Source organism: Peromyscus eremicus, chromosome 4 (assembly GCF_949786415.1).
Source record: "Peromyscus eremicus chromosome 4, PerEre_H2_v1, whole genome shotgun sequence".
In the NCBI taxonomy this organism is placed as follows: Eukaryota; Metazoa; Chordata; class Mammalia; order Rodentia; family Cricetidae; genus Peromyscus; species Peromyscus eremicus.
The window spans coordinates 344,523-368,427 of record NC_081419.1 but is presented as its reverse complement, the minus strand read 5'-3'; the positions used below and the strand labels follow the sequence as shown (position 1 = coordinate 368,427).

At 39.4% G+C, this 23,905-nt stretch overlaps 1 protein-coding gene and 1 long non-coding RNA gene across 2 annotated transcripts; one reads left to right on the top strand and one right to left on the bottom strand.

The window, feature by feature from the left end:
• Positions 1–886: 886 nt before the first annotated feature.
• LOC131908827 (uncharacterized) lies at positions 887–16,907 on the top strand. The gene is made up of 2 exons (XR_009378675.1): positions 887–967; positions 16,692–16,907. It is a non-coding gene; the product is annotated as an uncharacterized LOC131908827 (long non-coding RNA).
• LOC131908824 (kynureninase-like) lies at positions 3,707–5,776 on the bottom strand. Its single transcript, XM_059259851.1, has 2 exons — positions 5,584–5,776; positions 3,707–3,874 (listed from the first exon to the last, which is right to left on the bottom strand). The coding sequence occupies exons 1-2, from the start codon at positions 5,743–5,745 to the stop codon at positions 3,743–3,745; spliced, it is 294 nt and encodes a 97-aa protein (XP_059115834.1). The 5' UTR covers positions 5,746–5,776; the 3' UTR covers positions 3,707–3,742.
• Positions 16,908–23,905: the final 6,998 nt, after the last annotated feature.

The following is a 23,905-nucleotide window of genomic DNA, read 5'->3' as shown; positions in this document are numbered from 1 at the left end:
AAGCTTGCTTACAAGCCAATCTGGTGTAGGCATTTTCTCAGTTGAGGTTCTCTCTTCACAAATGACTCTAGCTTGTGTCCAATTGACAAAACACTAGCCAGCACAATATTTATGCCAGCAACAGAGAACTACCTAGGACATCATCAACAGATGTCACTGAAAGGATCAGACAGACGCCATAAAAGGCTGCTCATTCTTCTCTCAGGGATCAGGCTTCAAGTTCAGTTTCCTCAGACTTGAGCAAGCAGTTTCTGGGAGGGCCATGAACAAAAGTCATAGCCTTTGCAGTAGCTCCCTTTCTGTACATACTCTGACCACTCAAGGTTCAGCCAATTGTTTACTGTCTGGGAGCCCTCACCAACTTAGAGCTACGTGCATGAGTCAAGGACAGAGCCTGGGCCACTGAGCAGCCTCCACAGTCAGTACATGCTAGGCCTCCCAGCCTCCATGGTAGCTCAAAGACAAAGCCTGGGACTTGTCCAGGCCTGCCTCAAAATGGTTAACTGTAGCCCCCAACTAACCCTAGCCAATTAAAAGTTACTAGCATGATTGTCACACACATAAACCAATCCTGAGTCTGTCTGACCATATCTAGTCTGTAGACCCCAGTCTCCCCTTGCTTTAAAAATCCTGCCCCATTGCTACTCAGGGTCTCTCCTGCTCTGCTGCTGCATCAGACGGATGGAGAGTCCTGAGTTAACTTGCAATACAAAGACTCTTTGCTTTTGCATCGGATTCAGTCTCTGGTGGTCTTTTGGGGACTCTGGGTACAACAGCTGCCAGTTGTAATTAAGTATTTTTTTTTTATTTTTTCCAGGATTAATGGGCTGAACTCCATGGATCTATGTTCCTTGGAAACGGAAACTGTGTCTGTTTTGTTGACCACTGTGAAACTCAAAAACTATCCCATATAGGAGGCCATGCATGTATGAGGTTCAGTGTCCTGAGGGCCATTCCATCAATGCAGGTAAGATAATGTAGTGGAGAGCTTTGTTGCATTAATCAAGATATGAGTGAACACATGGAATCGAACTGCTTAGTAAACAAGAGTGTTGTGTGTGTTGGTAGCTGTTGGATATTAGTCTCACATCTTATTATTTACTGCATCAAAAGTAGTTGTTTGACCTAGTTTATTTAATTCAAGTTTATCAAATTAGTACTACTAATCATGTTGCAATCATCATATCTTGCTGTTTATACATGCAAATTTAGAATACTTTGCCAATAAATACATATTAGTAGTAGCATCAAAAGCGATGGCTGAGCTCTGAGGATGTGAGAGGGGCATAGTTGGTACCGCCTCCTTCATCTGGTGTGTGGTGGTGGGGAGAGGGAAAGATGCCCCCCACCCCTACCTCCTCCAGCTTGTTAGGGAGCTGACCGACCCCTTTACCAGCTGCAACACTCGGGAAAACAGGCCCTGCACCTCGCCTGGGCAACATATTAGAGCCAACTCTGTTGGTGGAGGTGTAGATGAGCTAGCCCTGAGGTTGTGAGAGTGGGATTGTTGTCCCCACAACTCTTCTCTCATATGGTGGTGAGGGTCGGGGAGAGATGCCCCCCTCACCCCTCACCCCTCACCACCTGTTACAGACAAAAGAGCTGACCTTTCCTTTTACCAGCTTCAGTGTTTGGAAAAGTGGGCCCTGTTCCTGGCCTGGGCAGCACAGTAGAGCTGACTCTGGTGGCAGAGGCTCAGGTGGGGTAGCCCTGAGGGTGTGAGAGTGGGATAGCTAGCCACCCCTCCCCCTTGTCTGCCATGTGGTGGTGAGGGCAAGAGAAAGATGCCATTTCCCCTTTACCCCTGCCACCTCTGGTGGGTGAGGGAGCTGACCCTCCCCCTTACCAGCCGCTGACTCCCCTGGGCAGCACAATAGAGCCAATCCCATTGGCAGAGGTGTGGGTAAGCCAGCCCTGAGGTTGTGAGCATGGGAGAGCAGTCCCCATTAATCACCTGTTATGTGGCAGCATGGGCAGAGGAGAGATGGCATACCCTCCTCCCCATTAACACCTGGGCAACATAGTAGACCTGTCCCTGAAGGTGTAGGTGTGGGAAAACTGACCCTGGGGACATGAAAGCAGGAGAACTGGCCCCACCCCTTGCTCATTGCTGTAAGGGGTAAACTAGCCAGGGCAACACTGGAGAGCTCAACCTGGTGGTGAGGACAAGGGAGACCTGGTAGGTCTATCAACCTTGCAACTACCTAGGCCCTGAACAAGAGTTATGAGTTGGCTCAGCCCAACATCCATCCCATCTGCTACCTGCTGGAGCATGTGAAGGGACTGGTCCTGCAGACTCAAAGCTGCAGGATCTCCATGACACAAGCCAACAAGAGGATACCCAAGAGGAGTCCCAGTGAGGGTCCAGCATTGATAGTGTAGCAGAAACCAGAGGCCTCGAACCAGACCAACAACTCTTTGCAATGAACATTTGCAAGTAAAGATATATGGGTAAAAGGGTTTACTGCATGACTCAGTGTGTGACACTACCGCTTCCATGATGAGACTGATTTCTTTTAAATTTTATTTTGTTTTATTTTGGAGGGGGGTGCTGCAAGGGCAGAGGGCGGATACAGAGGGATGGGGAAATGAATGAGATAGAGATGCATGATGTGAAAGACACAAAGAACAAATATAAAAGAACGTTAAAATAACAATGTGATGTCTGGGGAATGCTTGGTGGTTGAAGTGCTTGATGCACAAACATTAGGACCAGTGTTCAGATTCCAGAACCCATGTAAAATCTATGTGTAGCAGCATACATCTATATCCCAGGACTAATGAGAGGGGGCAGAGACAGAGAAACCCCGAAGACTCACTGGTCAGCTAGCTGAAGGAGTGAGCTCCAGGTTTGGTGAGGAAACCTATATCAAAATATGAGATGGACGGGCTGGGGAGATAGAGGACCAGAGCACTGGCTGATCTTCCAGAGGACCTGGGTTCGATTCTCAGCACCCACACAGTGGCTCACAAATGGCTGTAACTCCAGTCCCAGGTGATCTGACACCCTATTCTAGCTGCAGTAGACACAGCATGTACATGATGGACAGACATATATGCAAGCAAAACACTCATATGCATAAAATACATGAATAAAAATTTTAAAAATTAAGTGGACAGTGATTGAGGAAGATACCCAGTGTTGACCTCTGGCTTCACATGAGCATGTAGCCTAAGCACTCTCACCATCATCCCTCATGTATGTGAATTTACATGGGTACACACACACACACACACACACACACACACACACACACACACACACACGATTGTAACAGCATAGAAAATGGGTTTTCTTTTCCTGGAATTTGGTGAAATATCATATGATCATACATATTTTAGATTATTCAAGTTTTTACAAGATTTACAATTCAAGATTATTACAAGTTTTAAAAGAAAAACTTTTTTACATCAAAATTAAAGTAACACTTCCAATGAGGATGCAAGAAGTCCTCAGACATTATAAAGCTGTCAGTTCAATCACAAATTAAACAGAAAATCTTTCAGTGACCATGGAATATACAAGTGATCAAGACAGTGACCTACAGGCTGGAGTCATGTCATGTCATGTCTGACTGTCTAGTCTCAGAGACACTACATTCCCCAACAACACCGTCATTAAAACAGATATCAAATTTTATCTAAGTTTATATAATTATTACCAATTCTAGGCAATCAAGTTCTAGATATTTTTTAATGACTGGAATTCAATAGTAGTGAAATGAGATTTGCTTGAGTGATTCTAGAAAACATGGCTAGTTTCTGAAGAGTCAAGTATGGCAGTGAGCAGTCTGACGAACTTATAAACATCATGGAAAGAATTATAGAGAGGAACGGGGGCCACACGGATACCATCTGGTTCTCGCTTGTCACACTGGAGAGAAAAAACATAAAGCCATCATCTAAGCAATATCCACACACAGAAATTCTACTTACATGATAAGATTCCATAGACCGTGACTTCCCTATAACACAATATATGAGCAATTTTTTTCTGTCACTGTAAGTAAAACTCTATGTCTCTGTTAGTCTAAACTTTGCTCTTAATAATGACACCAACAGTGGGTTCTCATGTGAATGTCCAAATTATGTTTCTGAAGACACTGAGCGTTATCTCTTAAAGTGGATCCTATAACCTGCTTTCCAGAGGGTAAGCCCCAGATCAGATGGATCTCTGGGACCAATGTAAATGTACAAGTGCCTTGGTGAGATTTTAGGAGCTTTATTTAAGTCTCTAATCCCTGACCATGGAGAGAGGACTTGTCTATATGTCCCTGGGACTGTTGATGTGTTTGGTAGTAGGAACAAATAATTTTACCTGGCCTAGTTATGACCATGGCCAACTTTAAGGAATGTCGATTATAGACATCAGTTAATATAGTCTGGGTATGCTATCTTGTTTAATTTCTATAATGACTCTTTGTAGTGTTATTAAACTCAGAATAAATATGGGAAATCTCAAGCCAAAGGAGCATGGATTTCCTGAGAGCACAGAGCTTGGGAGGGCCTCAGCTTGGTTTGCAATGCTGTTACTATAACATGAGCTCTGAGGCAGGGTAACTTTCTAAAGGTGTGAGTACTAATGAGTGGAATGCAGCCCAACTCATACACCTTTTTTCTTGCAACTACCTCAATAATATGTGTCAGTTCTTCCCAAAAGGCTAAGAAGGCCACCTAAACACAGGGTTTAAGCAAGAGTCAATATTCTTTGTCTCGTTCCCATTCCTCAGAAATGTCACCACATTGTTTTTGATTGAAGTGCCAAAATGAGATTAATTTAGTTTAATCAACCAAGTGAGGGTGATTAGCTTTATTTCTTTCAATAAAATATAAAAGGGTTACCTTTAACCCTGTAACTTGCATCATGTACAAGCCAAAACTGGTGAAAATTTTGTCTTCACCGAGTCTGATGAAATATATCTCTGCTTAGCTGTCAAAAAACTGAAGAAATGGGCTGGAGAGATGTCTCAGAGTTTAAGAGCACTGTCTGCTCTTCCGGAGGTCCTGAGTTCAATTCCCAGCAACCACATGGTGGCTCACATCCATCTATGATGAGATCTGGTTCCTTCTTCTGGGGTGTAGGCATATATGCAGACAGAACATTGTATATATAATAAATAAATAAATCTTTAAAAAACTGAGGAAATAATGTAAGACTATTTTTCTTTTCTTTTCTTTTCTTTTTTTTTTTTTTTGGTTTTTCGAGACAGGGTTTCTCTATGTAGCTTTGCGCCTTTCCTGGAACTCACTTGGTAGCCCAGGCTGGCCTCGAACTCACAGAGATCCACCTGGCTCTGCCTCCCAAGTGCTGGGATTAAAGGCGTGCGCCACCACCGCCCGGCCAAGACTATTTTTCAAAAGCGGGATTTGTCGTGTATTCCATTTGATCAGAAACAACAGAGGGCCCTTCTGGCTATCCCTCAGCGGAGTGCTGAGTGCTGAGTTGGTGTTTGACTTATCCTGACTGGCTAATGGGAATGATATGTAATAAAGGGTGAACTGAGGAACACAATACTCATCCCAAATTGGAGCCCAAAGAGAAACTGTGGTTCAGTGCAAGACAGAAACTGATCATATACTCACAACGACTCCTCTTTTTTCGAGTTCCTCAAAAACGCCTTTCCTGGAAATGGAAAAGGTCAGTGTTAACTGGCAGCCTCGGTCCTCTGCTCTGGACGGGGTGATGATGTTCACAACGGGCCCCTTGTTTTCTGTGTTCTCTTTGCTGTGGTATTGTTTGAGCATGTATTCCAGATAGCCTGTCAGCAGAATGGATTTTCTCCTCAGCCCTGTCATAGTTGCTTTCTGAAAGAGCTGAGAATAACAATCAGATTAGCAGTGGCTTCTGCGTCAAAGAGAAGCGAAAGTTAAATGTAAATCACACAGAAAAAAGGAAATTCCAATTTTTGATCTATTAAAAAAAACACATTTTAGAACATCTTCTCTCCATGGAAACATGCTATCTTTTAATGCTTTATCATTAGGTAAAGCTTCCATGACAGAAAATATATGCAAAATGCCATTTAAACAATGTTTGCAAGAGGAGAATATTTTTGCTTCAGACCATTCAACTGTTGTCTGTAGTTTGGTCCACAGACCACTCAAAACAAGACAAATATATTTGTAAATGAGGTTCCTGGTATTGTCCACAGTGTCTTGGTGATCACTACATTTTCCCAAGTCAGTACTGTTTTGTTGTTGTTCGTTTGTTTTCTGAGACAGGGTTTTTCTGTCTAGCTCTGGCTGTGCTGGAACTTGCTCTGTAGACCAGGCTGTCCTTGAACTCAGAGATCCAGCTGCCCCTGCCTCCTGAGTGCTCGGATTAAAGGTGTGATTCACCACCACCCAGCTTATATTGTTAAAAGTTAAATTATGAAGCTGATTTTCTCAGGGAAGCTAATAATGTGGCATAAATACTTATTGTTGCTGAGGAGTTTAGTCACCACCACCTTCCACTGCTCCTTTCCTTGCAAAACTCTAGTACTTGTGTAAAATACTGTCATTTGCTGTCTGATGGGCCTATCACAATGAGTGACAAGGGTTTACAGTGATTGGTGTAGTAATGTTATGGGCCATAACAGACATGCTTTTCTGTCTTGTTTAAAAATGTATCCTCCATGTAAGAACTGGGGGAAATGTTAACAGCATGATGTATATGGCATGCCATTTAATGTCCTTTGCTATAACATGAGCCAAAATATCAAGAACAAATATGGGTGGTGTCATTTAGTGGTATCTGGGTTTTATCAAGACATAAACAGCATGTGTGAGAAGGCATTCTAATCAGACTTGAAACAGTAAGCAAAGATTTCTCTGGATCTACAGTGTATGAAGTATGGATTTGCTAGGATTGGGAGTCAGCGAAGATCCAGCCGCAGGCAGAGACTGATGGTTACTCTAGATCTTCTGTCTGTGCCTAAGGCCGGGAAACTGCTGAAGGGAAATATGTTTGAGGAGTGAATGCACCTGTTCCAGGCAGAGGCAGCTGCACACCGAAGCAGCTGCGGGCAGAGGCAGGTGTAGGAAGGTGCTGGTGTCTTTGTAGAGATCAGGTGTCAACATCACTAGCTTCAGGACATTAGGTCCAAGCTGCTGGAAGTTTCATTACCTTGTGCAAAACAAGATGTTGGCGGGCTGGAGCTTCTGAGAAGCCAGTCAGGATTTAGGTCAGCATAGTCCTTGAAGGGTAGGAGCAGATTGGCAAGGCATGGCTCGTAAGTGTTTGAAACAAGACTATGAGATACATTAGCTCAAGTTTCTCTTTGGATATTATAATATTCTAAAAATATTTTGTTTAGTAAACTATTATATAAAATTTTCTGGTTCAGTTACTGGCCCCCAAATATGCACATAGGGTAATGTGTAAAATACAGTTGCTCCTTTCCATCTGCTTCCGGAACTCTTACAAGTATCCAAATCCTTGACAACCAAATTCCATAAATATAATAGCATTGGACTTTCATGTGATCATCACACATCCTCTCACACACTATAATACTTAAGGATCCTGCTAACACAGCACAACTGCTGTGGAGCTACTTGTAAACACTGTATCATCTGGATATAATGACAAGGAAAACACAGGTCTGTGTGAGGAGAATGTTTTCCCCTGAATATGACGCCATGAATGAAGACCCCATGCATAGGGAGAGCAAGTTGTCCACTTTTAATAATTCATTTATATCAACAGGTAAAAGAATCTCTTGGAGACTATTAGCTAGCATTTCTTGTGTTCTTAAAAAAGATGAGGCATTTGCTTTTACTGATTTCTTTTATAACTAAAACATCTTTGTGTTCAATGTCAACCCATTTTATCTTTTATATTACAAAATGGTTTACTCTTCCACAGAAAAATAAATATAAAATTATTTTCCCACTTTACAGCCACAGCAAGAGTGGCTGTGGTCTTTCTAGTCACAGTTCCTGTTACCTGTGACCTGACAATAAGCAATGTGAACAAGGAAGAGTTTATGCCTGCTAACAGTTCTAGTCACACTGTGTCCACCTTCAGGAACAGGGCAGACTGGAAGTTGGGACACACTATAAAATTCCAAGGCCTGCCCTTATGTTCAGCTTCCTCCAGCAGAACTCCACCTCCTTTTAAGATGGTTTCTTGAGCTGGGGACCAGACACTCAAATACCCAAATCTGTGGGGACCACATTCAAACCACAACATAGCCTGAGCCTTCCTATAGTGTCCTCACAGAGCTGAGAAGTAGGTTCTGAAGTCCTGCATTGAAGAGAGCTGCGGATGGGCTCAGTGCTGGAATGCTTGCCTAAAGTCCAAGGGGCTTCATCCTCAGCCTGGAAAAACAAAACAAAACAAAACAAAAACCAAAGAACCCAAAGATGAGTTGATGGGAGTTAGGGAAATGTAACATGTGCCTGCTTTCCTTGTTGCTTTTTTTTTTTTTTTTACTTCATTCGTTCAAGAATCAAAAAAGAAATTTTTTTAAAGAGGAAGTTGAAAAATACAATTTTACCTGGCGGTGGTGGTGAACGCCTTTAATCCCAGCACTTGGATAGGCACAAGCAGGAAGATTTCTGCAAGTTCAAGGCCAGCCTGGTCTACAGAGTTAGTTCTAGGACAGCCAAAGCTATACAAAGAAACCCTGTCTCAAAACAAATAAACAAACAACAAAAAAGAAAGAAAAATACAATTTTAAAATCTTATAGCTTTTAAAAGAATTCTTGGCAGGTTTCTCTATTTGCTTTATTTTGTTGTTACTGTGTAAAATGAACATAAGACTAGGAAGGTTAGATCTTCAAGCTAGGGTGAGGTTTGATCTTCAAGGTAGAAGGTTAGACCCTCAAGGAAGAAGGCTAGACTCTCAAGGTAGAAGGTTAGATCCTTCAAGGAGTAAAACCATGTAGAATGCTGAGTATTCCATTGTTCGGATTTTTTTCTCTTAAATTCTTTTTTATTTTCCTTTTATTTCTCTTTTTTCCTGCATTCCCTTCCCTTTCTTTCTCCTTTCTTTCTCTCATTTCTTCCTTCTTTATTCATTTTTTTTGAGACAGGGTCTTCCTATGCAGCCCTGGTGGGCCTGGAGCTCACAGATATTCATTCACCTGTCTCTGCCTCTGCCTCCTGAGTGCTGGGACATAAGGAGTGAGCCACGAAGCCTACCTGGCTTCTATTAAATTTTCAAACTTGGATCCCGAAGCCTTGTGAAGAAGCACCTCGCATTTGTCCTTGCTGCTGTCTTGGGCTTCATCACCCTGCAGTCAACCTGAATACTTAGCTTGTGTTTTTGAATAGTTATTGTAGCTTATACCATAACAATAAATTTATATATTGAGCAGATGTAGAAATTGTACACTTACTGATATATAAAAATATGAACATTAAGTATAAAATACATAAAAATTGCAACTCAGTGGTCAGAAGACTGTAGAAACTTCTGAAATTCTCTGCTCCAAACATCTTCATTACAAAAATGGAGCAATATACTCAGGAGCAGCTGTGCTTGTTCGAGGTCATCCATAGTGTCTGGTGTGGAATGGAGTGTGGGCTTCTTCCCAGTCTCCTTCTCTTCCTGCTCAGCCACAGTGTATTTTAAGTGGTGGTGTGAATGACTACTACCCAGCAGTGGACAGGAAGTGGCAGTTCGAAACTGATGACAGGAGATACTTTAACAATATCAGCTGAGCAAATGTAGTTGCACACAAAGTCATAAGTGATGTATTTTTTAAAGATGTACGTAAGCATTGGGTGGGGGCGTGCGTGCTGTGGTGCACATGTGGAGGTTGGAGAACAACATTGCCACTTCCGTTCTCTCCTTCCACCTTTATCTACACAGGTCACCTGGTTTGTGCAGCAAGCGCCTTACACGCTGAGACATCTCTCTGTCCCTGTCCAGTTGATCTTTAAGTGTAGAATCCTCCAGTTGTTTTTCAAGTATATAGAACAGTTTTGAAAGGAAGGTAGACAAGACAAACTGGTTAAAGCATTTGTTCTTTCATTTAAATATCGGTCATATTTTAGTAAGGTGCATGCCCTCCCACTCTCGCTCTCTTCCCATCTCTTTTGTCCTTTTCTGTCCCAGCTTGCCTTCCCTATCTCTGCTCTTCTCTCACTGATCAGCCTTTCTCACGTTGAACCCCCCCCCCCCTTCTTACGTTGTTTCCTTCCCCATGACACTTCACCTTTCTTGTCTCCACAGCATGGCTGGCTCTCCCCCAGAACCAAACAAACAAAACTTATAAACAAGTAAAACCAAGGAGTTTAATTTGCCCATGCTTACTGACGTGGCTCAGAAATACAGGGGGATTAGTATATCAGAGAATGGGAATGGGAATTGTGTGTTATTTTGTGATTTTAAACCTTTGCCATTTAAAATGTGGAGGAGAAATTTCAAAACCACTTTAGCCCAAACAAAGCTTGAGTAGTATATTCAACAATAATAATCAAAGAAGAGGCTGTAAGTTTGGGAGGGGCATGGGGTGAATTGGAGGAGGGGCTAGAGGGAGAGAAAGGAAGAAAGTGGCAAAATTATATTGTAATTAAAATTTCTAAAAATTAAAACTAAAAAGGGGGAAGGATCATTTGGCCAGAACACAGCCTAGGTAGTGAATGGCAGCAACTGGAGTCCAGAAGGACTGTGTGTCCTGCTGCAGGCGGCTGCTAAGGTTCTTTGGTAGGTTTAAGTCTAGGTTTTAAAGGGGAAGATCAGTCAGTCCTCGAGTCTGAGAATGGAAAGTTGGTGCAGGTGGCTCTAATCCAGCACAGTAGACCAGTGGTAGGATAAAGGACAGTCTGCCACCCTTGTGTGCAGATAGTTTGCTAAAGTGAGTGGGGCTGGGTGTGGCCCCAGGGGCTAGAATCACCCCACTCCAAAGGTGGAGAGAGCTGAGTTGGAGGTTATCTTGTCTTAAAAAAAAAAAAAAAAAAAAGACAATTTTGGAATATACGGATCAGAGAAATCAGAAGCTATGAGCTAAATACTAGGACTCTCTAGCTCCCTAGGGTATGTCTTGGTTGCTTCCATACTTAGCCCTTCAGTTAAAACCTTGCAAACTGAGATGACACTTGCTGTTTTCAAATTGCTAAACACGTTTTCTCCTCATGGATACTAGTTATTAAATACTATTAGACAACTACTAAATATCATTACACAAAGTACTAAACAGGCTTGTCCTCCAAAAGACTTTAAAAACTGTTACACTGGCCGAAAAACAATCTTGTCATTTGGTCTATTTTCTGTCAAAACAAAACAGTTCCAAAAGGTGAAAACAGCACATGCTCCATCTAGTGGTCAAACTGAGTAGGTGCTTCCTAAACTAGGATGAAATGAGAAAGACAATTATCACTATCTAGTGGTGAAGATGTACAAAAACAGGAATTTGATACTGCCACCCAGTGGCCATAATGAGAAACTACTATATTTTTGGTTTAGAAGAGATATCATTTCTTTAAAACCCCTCTCGAGGGGGAAGAACGGGGGAATCCGTGGCTGATGTGTGGAACTGAATTGTATTGCAAAATAAAAATAAAAATTAAAAAAAAACCCTTTCAAGCTCAACTCCTGCACAACAGATTTCCTAAAATATCATGAATTAGATGGTTTTAAAAGGCATTAAAAAACAAATACAAATCTTTATTTGGCTAGGAGGTATCTGTTTAAGCATTTGTTTAAAGAGGTATGGTTTTTAATACATTTCAGTCAAATGTATTCATTTGATATATGTATCAATATTATGTATATAACTTTGGAAATGTATTATTTTGTGAGTAGGGGTGTTTTGTCTGTATGCATGTGTATGCATGTGCCACATGTGTGTATGACGCCCACAGAGGTTAGAAGAGGGCTTGGATTCCCTGGGACTGGAGTTACAGACAGTTGTGAGTTGTCATGTGAGTGTCTGAAATCAAACCCAAGTCCTGTGGAAATACAGCCAGTATTCTTAACCCATGAGCCTCTTCTCTAGCTCCAAATTATATAATTTTAATTACTCGATGAGTAATAGTTATGTATAATATATTTACTTGAATGAATTTAGAATATCACTAACAGTTTGGGTTTCTAGATATGTTCATTTTTCTGTATCTACTTTTTGTATACATACATATCTATAAACCTAAATGATTTTATAAATATTAATATTGTGTAAAATCAATGTAGACAAATGTATGAATTCATTTAAAAGAAAATACTGAGTGATTATACTAGAAATTATGCATGGATACAATGCCGTAGACATCTCAATAAGAAAAATAACTACCCGGTTTAGTGAGGCCACCTTACCCTATGTATGGTTTCCCTAATTCTTCAGTTACCTTATGAAGTTAGCCTCCTGTTACTTTTTTATAGGGCACTTTAGTGATTCCTCAGCTTGTTGAACTAGAAGTACCAAGATATCTAGATGTCACAACAATGCCTGCCAATTCCTCAGTAAATACCAGCTACTTGAGTGAATTAAATTAGAATTCAATGTTCCACGCTCATTTGGTTTGTGGAAAGGTGAACATTGACTCTGTCAAGTCCACACACATCTCAGGAGAACAGCAAAAGACATGTCTCCCCATGTCGGGCACAATTAACAAATAAAACAAATTTAAGGTCATAGTAATAATCACTGTCCCAGTAGGAAATGCTGCCTTTTCTCCATCGTTTGTTGGAAAATGGCAGGAACTTTTTGATTAGCAGAAACTCTTTAGGACCCATGACAACCAGGTGAGGTACGCAGGAAGGATGTGGGAAGGCAGAAGCCCAGGTTTCTTACCTCTAAACTAGCGTGCAAGGGACAGACCAACAAAATGGGAGGGTTGGAAATTCGGAATCCATTGGCCCCAGGGATTAACTGCAGTTCTGAAAAATTAGTATAACATCATTATTTACAACATACTTTAAAGAAGGGCTTACAACTATAAAGAAGTCAATATTGAAAGAGTAAGACTTAAAACCATATTCCCCCCTCCATGGTATTCCTGAACTATGTAAAAGAAACTCAATGGAGGGAAAAATCTGATGTATTTTCACTCCACGGCAATTCCTATGACTTGGGCTCAGCCCCGTCAGCTAGCACCCTCACAGGAAGATAAAAATCATCCAAACCCTACCCTCTCTCTTCCTGGTTCCAAGACAGTGTTTCCTTTTTACTCTATGCTTTAAAAATATTATGATTGTCATGTCATGAGAGAGAACATCAAGATGTGAAGGCATGTGATCCTGAGTCACCTGAAGGCAGAGAGATGAATGAAATGACTCACAAAGGTGGTTTTAGCTCTAGGAGTTTTATTAGGTCACATGGATTTCTTAGGAAAAGGAGAGGAGATTTAAAAAAAAAATCTGTCTATGTGTGGTGAGCTAGAAAATAAAGTTGTACCCCCTAACTCAATTAAGTACATTGAACTGATGCAAGTTAAACCTAATTACATTGGTGTGGCCAGAAATTCATTTAAAACTAAGAAAAAAATGTTAAATTTCTTTGGAAGTTTATCAAGCCTTGGGCTAGCTGAAATAAAACCAGCAGGCAAAGTCCAATCCATTACATGGTTTTAAATCATTTTAAGTAAAGGCTTATTGGACAACCATGTCGGTGACTTCTATGAGCCTCTATGGCTGCATTAGCACTACATTACCAAGCTGAGCAGAACAGCTTCCGTCTCACAGCAAGAGAGCCAGTTCTGTTCTTGACCTAATCAAATCTCCTCTCGACGGGTAAGAAACCTCACCTCAGTTGAAGTGACTGGCATGAAGCTAACAGGTTAGCAGTGTGGCTTCTGATTTAACTAGGCTTGTCTTTCAGGACTCTGTGACCTGGGTACTGCCAATTTAAAGACATATAAAGAGTTCCAAAGATCTGGACACATACAAAAAACCCTGAATTTATGCTTAATTGGAAAATGGATGCCTCCAGTGTTGTAGAAGACTAGAGCACAGTCCTGGGAAAAAGGAAGAGGGCAGATGTGACCCTTGTGCGTGGCAGCTTACTACCCATTGACATAGCTGCTTATAGGGATTCTTACTCTTTGGTATGTGGCAAATGTCACAGCAAGGGAATATTTGGAACAAGAATAAATTGGAACACTTGTTAAATGCCATTGGCTTTGTAATTTTGAGTTTAACTTACTCTTAAAGCAAACACTGAAGTCCACATTGTTCACATTAAATATGTGGAACAGAACAAACAATGACTGGCATTATCACAAAACTATTAAGCAGCGAATTGGGATTGACATTCATGTTTCTCTGGCTCTGGCCTCAATCACCAAATGGCCCCATCTTCCCTGCCTGTGTTTTGGCCATTCCTACTCGGGAATCTGACCAAGCCACATGAGCCACAGGCTAGATTTCACTTCCTTTAATCTCTCTTCAAAGGGATAAAATACAAAATCATGCTAAATCTATAAACACTTAGCCTTACATACTGAAATGTCATTTCTTATTTTGGAAGCCACAGTGACATTTTCAAAGTGCATTCTCCATGGGGCATGTCTATTACATGGAATACAAAGTCAGTTGAAAATTAGAATAAAGTCAAAACAAAATTGCATATGATAAAGTTGAATATACTTACTGTTATCCATCTTAAATCTTGTACTGAGTTCATGGCCAAACCATCCCACTAACCTAAAATATAAGATAACAATAGGCATTTGGTCTACAACACTACTGCAGTTGATTTAGGGATTTTGTGGCCAGTATATTAAAATAAATTGTGGTGCAAGTTAGCAAATACTTAAATATATAAATGTTATACAATAGAATAAGACACTATCAAAAATGAGGAGAATTTAATTTTCTCACATTATTTATTTCATTTTAGTAGAGTAAAATACAGTTATATAATATTTTGTTATACAATGATTTTTTTAATCTCTTAAATGATTTAGAAGAACATTCATGGGGGTTTTGTTTTTAAATGACAAACCAAAGCTTAAATGCTAAAGTTACCTACTAGTCTATGATATTTTACAGTAGAATCCTAGAAAGTTGGCCTAGCAAAACTTGATAGAGTGCTGAGGGTGTTTGAATAATTTCCTAAAGAAATGTCTTCCTTCAGTTTGAACTTAGTTTACACTGAATGTATTTGAATGAGCCAGATAGAAAATATAGATCATATAGGAAAAAATCATGTATGCCTCTGTTAGCTGGAAAACAGGATGAAACAATTTAGAGTAAACAAACAAACAAACAAACAAACTTTGAGAAAAGCACAATGCTGCCAATCATGAGTTTTCTGTGAACAATGTTTTCCATGATATCCTGTCAACTTGATTAGATGCAATGATCAGGAGATGAGCAAGCACAGCCTTTGGTATACCACAGGGGTTCATCAGACATAGAAACTGATCATGAAGGCTCTACTCTAATCAGTGGTCTAGTCTACTTAAATCATTTGAAGTAAAGGCTTATTGGTGGCCTCAAACTTTGAATACTTGGCAGAACTGTGGAAGGTGGAGCCTCATTGGAGGAAGAGGGCACTGTGGGCACTGTGTGTAGCTTTGGCCCTTTCCAGTTACTCTTCTCCTTGCCTCCTGAGTTCCAGGAGGTGAGACACCTTTCTCTACTATGACCTTCCTCTATGAGACTCTGCCTCACCGTGGGCCCAAGGGCAATGGAGTCCCCTGACCATGAACTAGAACCTGCCACTGAGATGCAGACTAATTCAGTTGAATTCTTCCTCCCAGGTGTTTGTCACATAAGCTGACTGGCACAGCATTGTCATTGCAATGCTGTTGGAATGAAGACTATGACACTCACTTTTGGAACTTGGAGAAATGTTTATCAATTTATACATAATAAATGCATGAAAATAAAACAGACTTTGAAATGTAGAAATACTTAAAGGAGTTTACTGTCTAATTTTGTAAATAATATCCAACAAGCTTTAAAAAATATAGAATACACATTAAATGAGTAAGCAAAGTACTGGCAAAAGAAACATCTTCAGACAAAAGGAACTGGATAGAATACATAAAAGCCAGCCTTACATCATGTGCTACATGATTATTGTGATTTAAAACACCCCAGAGTAAAGAAAATACATTTGTATATTTTCATTATTTTTATTTTTATTTATGTTTTATTTTTGTCTATGCATGTGTGCATACTTGTCTGTGTGTACACCATGCATGTGGGTATCCATGGTGGTCAGAAGACGACACTGAATCTCCTGGAACTGGAGTTACAGACAGTGGTGAGCAGTTCCATGTAGTTGTTGGGACCTGAACCCAGGTCTACAGGAACAACAGCAAGTGCTCTTAATCCTTGAGCCACCTCTAACCCTATTTTCAGTATTTTAAAATTATTTTTTAAGTATAAATGAAAGAAGAAAATATAAAGTAAAACATACTAGACTCGTAAACACTTAAAATCCTGTATTAGAAAGGTAGACCAAATTAAAGAGAAAATGACAGATAGGGAAATGCTCTTGCTATTTTTGAGTGATTTCATAAAGAGCATTGTTTTTTATTTTTTATTTTTCAGAGAGAGAGAATAACAAAATATTCCAAGAGCTATGTTTTCCTAAACAAAGCACAAATTTGACCAAAGAGGATATGCAAATGTGCCCCCATTCATCAAAATAAATAACAAATCTCAATCTCACAAATAAAGAGAAAATTTCAAATAACGGAAGAATTAAACCATGTTTAAGGCACTCAATTGACAACATACTATAAAACTTGGGATGCCTATTTTTGCCAAGCATTCAAAGAGAGACAATCTTTCCTCTTTGTTTAGTGATATGGATTACAAGCATTCATGCCTTTCTGAAAGAGGACTTGACAAAATGCATGGAAGATAGCAGTAGCAACATGAAGAATCTACATGAAACTCAAGAAAAGTAGCAACACCATGCACAGATGGAAATCACAAGCTGCAGAAGCTGCGGAACTGGCTACCAAAAAGGTAATGGAAAATAGACAGCAATTGAATCAATAAATGTGAAAAAGCATAGTGAATGATATTCAGTGTGATGTGAAAATACCAAGGGAAAATGTAGGGAATGTAGCAGTGTCTAGAAGCAACAAATAGTGCCCCTGAGGAAATTGACCAGCCTCACAGCCCAGAGGAGATCCTGGGACTTCTGTAGCTATTTGCAAGTTGTGCAAAGAGCTCCTAGCTTGTAGCTCCCTAGATTGGGGTGGCCATCTTGGTGACAGTACTGTTTTGAGTTACCCCTGCTTCTGTAAGAAACCTTTTACCTATACTCCTATTATTAACTCCAATGAAAACTCACTGTTTTACAAAGTTGACTTTGGTTCAAATGTTACTCTGATTTATTGTGTGTTCTCTTTCTGGGGTGAATAGATGTGCATGCCCATGCAAGTGTGTGTGTGTGTGTGTGTGTGTGTGTGTGTGTGTGTGTGTGTGTGTGTGTAAATGGATCATAAATTAAAAACTTTACAGATATGCACAAAGACAAAGTCATAGGTGTCTAACCAAGGTTATTAACACAAAGCAACGTAAAAAAAAAAACTCATGCCAATTCTTCACTCACTAAGGCTGGCTGATAGGGAACGGGTTCTCTATGCAATTATATCTGCAGCTTGTCTCACCAGGCACTGTGTCCCCGGCCTCTGGTCACAGTCTTACACCAGGAACCTTTGAAACCTTGTGATGCCATGGTAAATAGCTCTGCCCCTCATCATTTACTCAAGGAATATGCTATGACCTTCAGAGGTAGCCTTGTAATTCATATTACTATTTGAAAAAAAAAGCCTACAAAATATGTATATAGCTATGTAGCACAGAGGAGAACAAGAAGGAATTAGAACTAGGAAGAATTCGAGCTGTAAAGAAGAATTAGAGCTGAATAATAATAATAAAAAAAAATGACCGTCAAATCATGTGAGTCATTACCCCTCATAAAAAAAGTTCTAAGTTACATTTCACTATGCAATGCCTTTTGTTCAAAAGCCTTGGTGTGGCCATGGGTGCTGGTCTCTCAGGCTAACAATAGACTTTCATTTGGGCCACCAATCAGCCCCGAATCATGACATAGAGACTTATTATTAGTTATGATTGTTCAGCCTCAGCTTATGCTTGTCCCACTAGCTCTTATAACTTTATTTAACCTGTTTTTCTTAATCTATATATAAATTTACCTAGGGCTTTTTAACCTTTCTTTCTTTCTGTATGTCGTACTCTATGTCTGGCTGGCTGGTGGCTGCCTAGCTGATTGGCCCTGGGCATCTCCTTCTCTTTCTCCCTCATTCTCGCCTTTTGCACTCTCCTCTCAAGCCTTTATCCTCCTCCTACTCATTCTATCTGTCTGGCATCTCCCTCCCTTTTTCTCTCATTCTCTCCCCCTCTCTCCTCTCAAGCCTATATTCCTTCTCCTATTTATTCTATCAGCTGTCTATCCCTCTAATTCCTAGTTATTGGCCATTCAGCATTTTATTATACCAGTCAGGTGCTTTAAGCTAGCAAAGCAACACATCTTTACATCATTAAACAAATGCAGAATAAACAAAGGTAACACATCTTTGCTGAGTTAAAGTGATATTCCACAACACCTGTCCATTGGTGAGAATGGGGTATAGAAATCTCCCACTATCAGTGTGTGAAGGTCGATGCAGGATTTAAGCTTTAGTAATGTTTCCTTTACAAATGTGGGTGCTTTCACATTTGAGACCCAGATGTTGGGAAATGAACCATCACCTTGGTGGATTTTTTTTTGACCACTACGAAGTGTCTTTCCTCATCTCTTTTGATTAATTTTGTTTTGAAGCCCCTTTTGTGGGATATTAGAATAGTTACACCAGCTTGCTTCTTAAGGCCATTTGCTTGGAAAATCTTTTTCCAACCTTCTACTCTGACTTACTGTTTAGTTTTGATGTTGAGGTATGCTTCCTGTATGCAACAGAATGATGGGCCTTGTTTTTGCATCCATTCTGCTAGTTTGTGTCTTCTTATTAGGGAATTGAGTCCATGTATATTGAGAGATATCAATGACCAATGATTGTTAATTCCTATTATTTTGGTGGTGGTGGTAGTACTCTGTGTGTGTGTGTATGTGTGTGTGTGTTCCTTCTTTGGGTTGTTCTGGTGTGAGACTATAATTACCTATGTTTTTGTGACTGTCGTTAGCCTCCTGGATTGAACTTTTCCTTCTAGTATCTTCTATAGGGCAGGATTTGTGGATAGATATTGTTTAAATGTAACTTTATCATGGAATATCTTGTTTTCTCCATCTCTAATGATTGAAAGTTTTGCTGGGTATAATAGTATGGGTTAGCATCTGTGGTCTCTTAGAGTCTGCAGCAATCTGTCCAGGACCTTCTAGATTTTAGAGTCTCCATTGAGAAGTCAGGTATAATTCTAATAGGTCCACCTTTGTATGTTTCTTGGCCTTTCCCCTAGCAGTTTTTAACATTCTTTCTTTGTTTTGTTTTGTGTGTTTGGTGCTTACTAGGTGGTAGGGGACTTTCTTTTCTGATTCAATCTATTTGGTATTCTGTTACCTTCTTGTACATTTATAAGCATGTCCTTCTTTAGGTTAGGAATTTTTCTTCTATGATTTTGCTTAAACAGTTTTCTGGGCCTTTGAGCTGGGTATTTTCTCTGTCTATTCCTATTATTCTTAGGCTTGGTCTTTTCATAGTGTCTTAGATTTCCTGGATGTTTTGTGTCAGGAATTTCTTAGATTTAACATTTTCTTTGATTGATGTACCTATTTCTTCTATTGTGTCTTAAGTGCCCAAGATTCTCTTTTCTATCTCTTGTATTTTGTTGACAATTCTTACATCTGTAGTTCCTGTTTGCCTGCCTGGGATTTTCATTTTCAGAATTTCTTCAGTTTGTATTTTCTTTTTTGCTCCACTTTCCATTTTCGGTTCTTGAACAATTTTATTTGTTTCCTTTATCTTTTTTTCCCTTGATTTTCTTGACATTCCATAGGGGATCTATTTATTTCCTCCATTTTTTTGTTTGTCTTTTCTTCCTTTCTTTTAAATGATTTATTTATTTTCTCTTTAGGAGCCTCTGGCATCTTCATAAACCTGGTTTTAAGGTAGTTTTCTTATGCTTCAGCTGTGTTGAATGTTCAGGGCCAGCTGTAATGGGTTGGGTGGGCTCTAGTGGCAGCACATTGTCCTGGCTGTTGTTGACTATGTTCTTACACTGACCTTTAGTCATCTGGACTTGAAATGGTTATAGGTGTAGTTGCCAATTTTTGGATTTGGCTTTGTTGGATGGATGTTTTCCTCTCTGGTCTTCTTGCTAGAGTGGCCCGTGATTGAATAGATAGTCTCTGCCTGAGTTGGAGGCTTGACTTCTGATTGTATGGATGGTCTCTGGTCCAGAAGGGAATTGCTGCCCAAGTTGGAGCTGGAGTTCTGGCTATGTGTGTGGCTTCTAGGTTTCAGGTTGTTGGCCTGGCTTCAGGTTGGGTAGGAGACTTCTGCATGGTTTTCAGGGAGCTTCAGTGGTCTCTGTAGTTCAGGATGCTTATCTGTCCTCTGGTGAAGTAGGAAGACTGCCAGAAATGTGGACCCTGCCTGCAGGGAGCTAGCCTGGCCTCTGGTGGGATAGGAGTCTTCTGGGCTGGAGGTCATCTTAATTAATCTTAGTGACTGCATTTCAACATATTTATTTTCTGGCCTATGCACATAAACATGTAACTTTTAGTTCTTGTGTTTTATGAAAGTCCCCTAGTCCATATGCTTTATTGGACTTCCAAGAATGTATGCACCATGAGCTCTCATTCACTTTATTTCTTTTACTGAGGTGAGATTTTCTCCCTGTCTTTTCTAGAAATCCAATTTATTCTTATAGCCCCACTAAACCAAACATTTCTATTATTAAGCCTTTTATTCTTATTTCCATATATATTTCCCTGTGTAAGACATCATATTCCTGAAGATATATGATCATGGTTTGATTTGACTCTTTTATAGTCCTGTTTTTTCCTTCCTTCTTATTTATCATCCTAATGAAATAAGAAAAACCTAAAGTTGAAAAATCACATTACTGATTTTTCCTTCATTTGAAGTAGGAAACAGTTTGGAAAAATTAATACATAGCCAATGACTATTATAGTTTTAGGTCATTAAATCATTTTAATCTTTTAATTTTATTGTGTTTTGTGGTACTGTGTGGGCATTTTCTCTTGTTAACAATTGAATCTTCACAATAATATTAAGGAATGTTAATTCTACTCTTTCTTCTCCAAGATTCTAAATAAATTAATCCTCACAAGAGACTAAAAGAAGCAGTTTGATGTGTGAGAAGAGTCATTTTGTTCAGAGTAGAGAAACATACCAGATTTGATCACAGATTGTTATGGTCATAGTTCAGTGGGAGCCTAAATTATACTTTGATAAAGATGAAATTATAAGAGTATTGGGGTGGGTCAGCATTATGTGAAATAACTCATGAGTTAAAAACTAATAAGTTTCTATTTTTCTAAAATTAAACTGCATGAAATCAGGTTCAAAGTTAATCCCCAATGCAGTTGGCATAAGCTCAGCCTGGGAGGAAATCCCTAGAGAACAATCTCATAACTCATAATTTGTTTACTTCACACCTGCTTTGTTTATGATGTAGGAGGAAAGCAAACATGTATTATAATATTTAGATGGAAGTGAAGGTTTTCCTACATGAATAATTTAGCCAGTTGATAATAAATTGTTCCTTTAAACAGAGAAATTAATACTATTGTCAACATTTATGTTATTCATAGATATGTTTTATTATTTGATTTAATTGTCTGTGTATAAGAATTTTATTCTATATTTCTGTTATTTCATCTCTTTGAAAAAGCAGAGGCCTCATAGCATATTAAAAATGAATTCTCATAGGGAACTGCTCGACTTCCAAATAAAGGTTTCATGTGTGTTATCCTTTCATTTCCAGCTTCTTTACATGATCCTTTTTAAAAATAATGTGTTTCTGCTATTGAATTTAATACAGATGCTAACTCATCCTGACATGTCAAAAGTACAAAAAGAAGGGGAAAAGAGAAAGAATGTAAGACACTATGGTTCAAGAAAGTTAGAGCCAGAACACCTCTGTTCTTCTTAATCCTAATTTTTTTGTAGTGCTCTCATAGATTTATTTTTTTACATTTCATATTCTTCACAAGCTAGCTTTTGCTGCATTGCTGAGCTGTTCTTTTTTTTTTAATTCACACCTAGTCTTACTTGCTAAATATAAGATTATAAATGACTTTAGTTTTTATTTAATAAATCTTACAAAATTCACTTTTCTATCTACTCTCTTGTTTTCTGCTTTTCTGAAGTGTTCTCTTTTGTCATTGCCTTAATTTCCAAACATCATTCTTTGGAATGTTCTATCTAAAATCCAGGAAATTGATGCTGAGCGTATATCTTCCTAACTCTACCATCTGCTCTTTGGTGGGCAGCCTGTGGCCAGTTCACAACATGTTTCTCCCACTATTGTGAAGAATATAATAGCTTTCTTCCTGATTCCTCTTATCCTGAAGCAAATCACATTTTCTAAAGAACGGCACTTTTGTCCTTATTCCTCCAGTTCTTCACTTTTTAGATGAAAAAAATTTATTGTTGCCAATTTATATTATGATTTAGGAAGGAGATTGTGGATATAGATTCACAAACACTGAAGTGAAATGATCATCTTTGGGCACAGTTCGTACCTCTCACAATCTTTGATTCTCACATATACCTATGTGCACACACTCACTTAGTGAACTCCTTTCTACTCTGAAACATTGTGATCTGCTAAAATTTAATTTCTTTGACATTTACATCTTAAAGGACACCAGCTTTCTCTCTTCACAATTCTAATTGCCTGGGTATCAACAGGCCACTTAAAATTTTTTTTTGATTATGTGGATGGAGAGATTGCTCAGTGGTTAACATTGTTTTCAGATCTACCTGAGGATCCAAGCTCAGATCCAAGCACCACATCAGGAGTTCAACATCTTAAGCTCCAGCTCCAGATCTGATGGGTAAGCTTCTGTCCTGGGAAGACACCTGTGCAGAAACACACACACACACACACACACACACACACACACACACACACACACACATATATATATATATATATATATGCACACACATATATACATATATACATATATATACACATATATACATATATACATATACACATGCATATTTATGTATGTTGGCTATGTGTTATCTCTCTTGTCTCCTTCAATTATGCTGAGTTTTGTCAGCACTTTAACTACTCCTCTGTTCCTCAGCATTCTCAGTGATTCTCACTCACATTCTCAATAGTCTTGACTTTTCCTGTCTGGTACTGCTTTTTCTTCCCTTGCAGTAACTCTGGGATGCTACTGTATTCTGCAAGCCAATAGCATCTTGACCTCAGCACAGGTCGATAAATATGCCATCATCTACTAAAAGCGGTAGTTTTTCAGCAGCTAGTTTCTCTGGTTGATGCAGAGGAAAGCACTGGAACTAGACATAAATAGGCTTTTCATAGACTGAATAAGAGAGAGTAATGTGAGTTGATTAAAGAGGTCAAGTCTATGGAAAAGGTCAAAGTGAAAAGAAGCAGCTGGCCTACCCTGAGGAGAAGTGAGCAGTGAAAGTGTAAAAAGCTGTGAGATGATGCTGTAAGGTATTTATAAGGTGGTCTTGGTAAAATAACACTTTCCCAACTCAATCTCCACCCAGAACTTTAAGTATCACTCTGGATCCTCAGTTCTTTGGCATGCTCTCCAGGGCCTTCAGTTTGCTGGTCTTCTCTGTAAACTGGTGATTTTTTACATTTCCACTGAGCATCCCTGAAGCCATAGTATAAGTGCTTTGTAGGAACAGTATATGCATATTTACATAATGCATGCACACACACATAGAACCATGCTTATCACTTCTTTGATCAGTGAGTGTCATCACCAATGGCCTTTATAGGCCACCCACATTCTCTTTAAAAGTTTACATCCTGTAAACTCTTTAACACTGTCTTCTTCAAGAGTAACACTTTCCCAATATTTACTT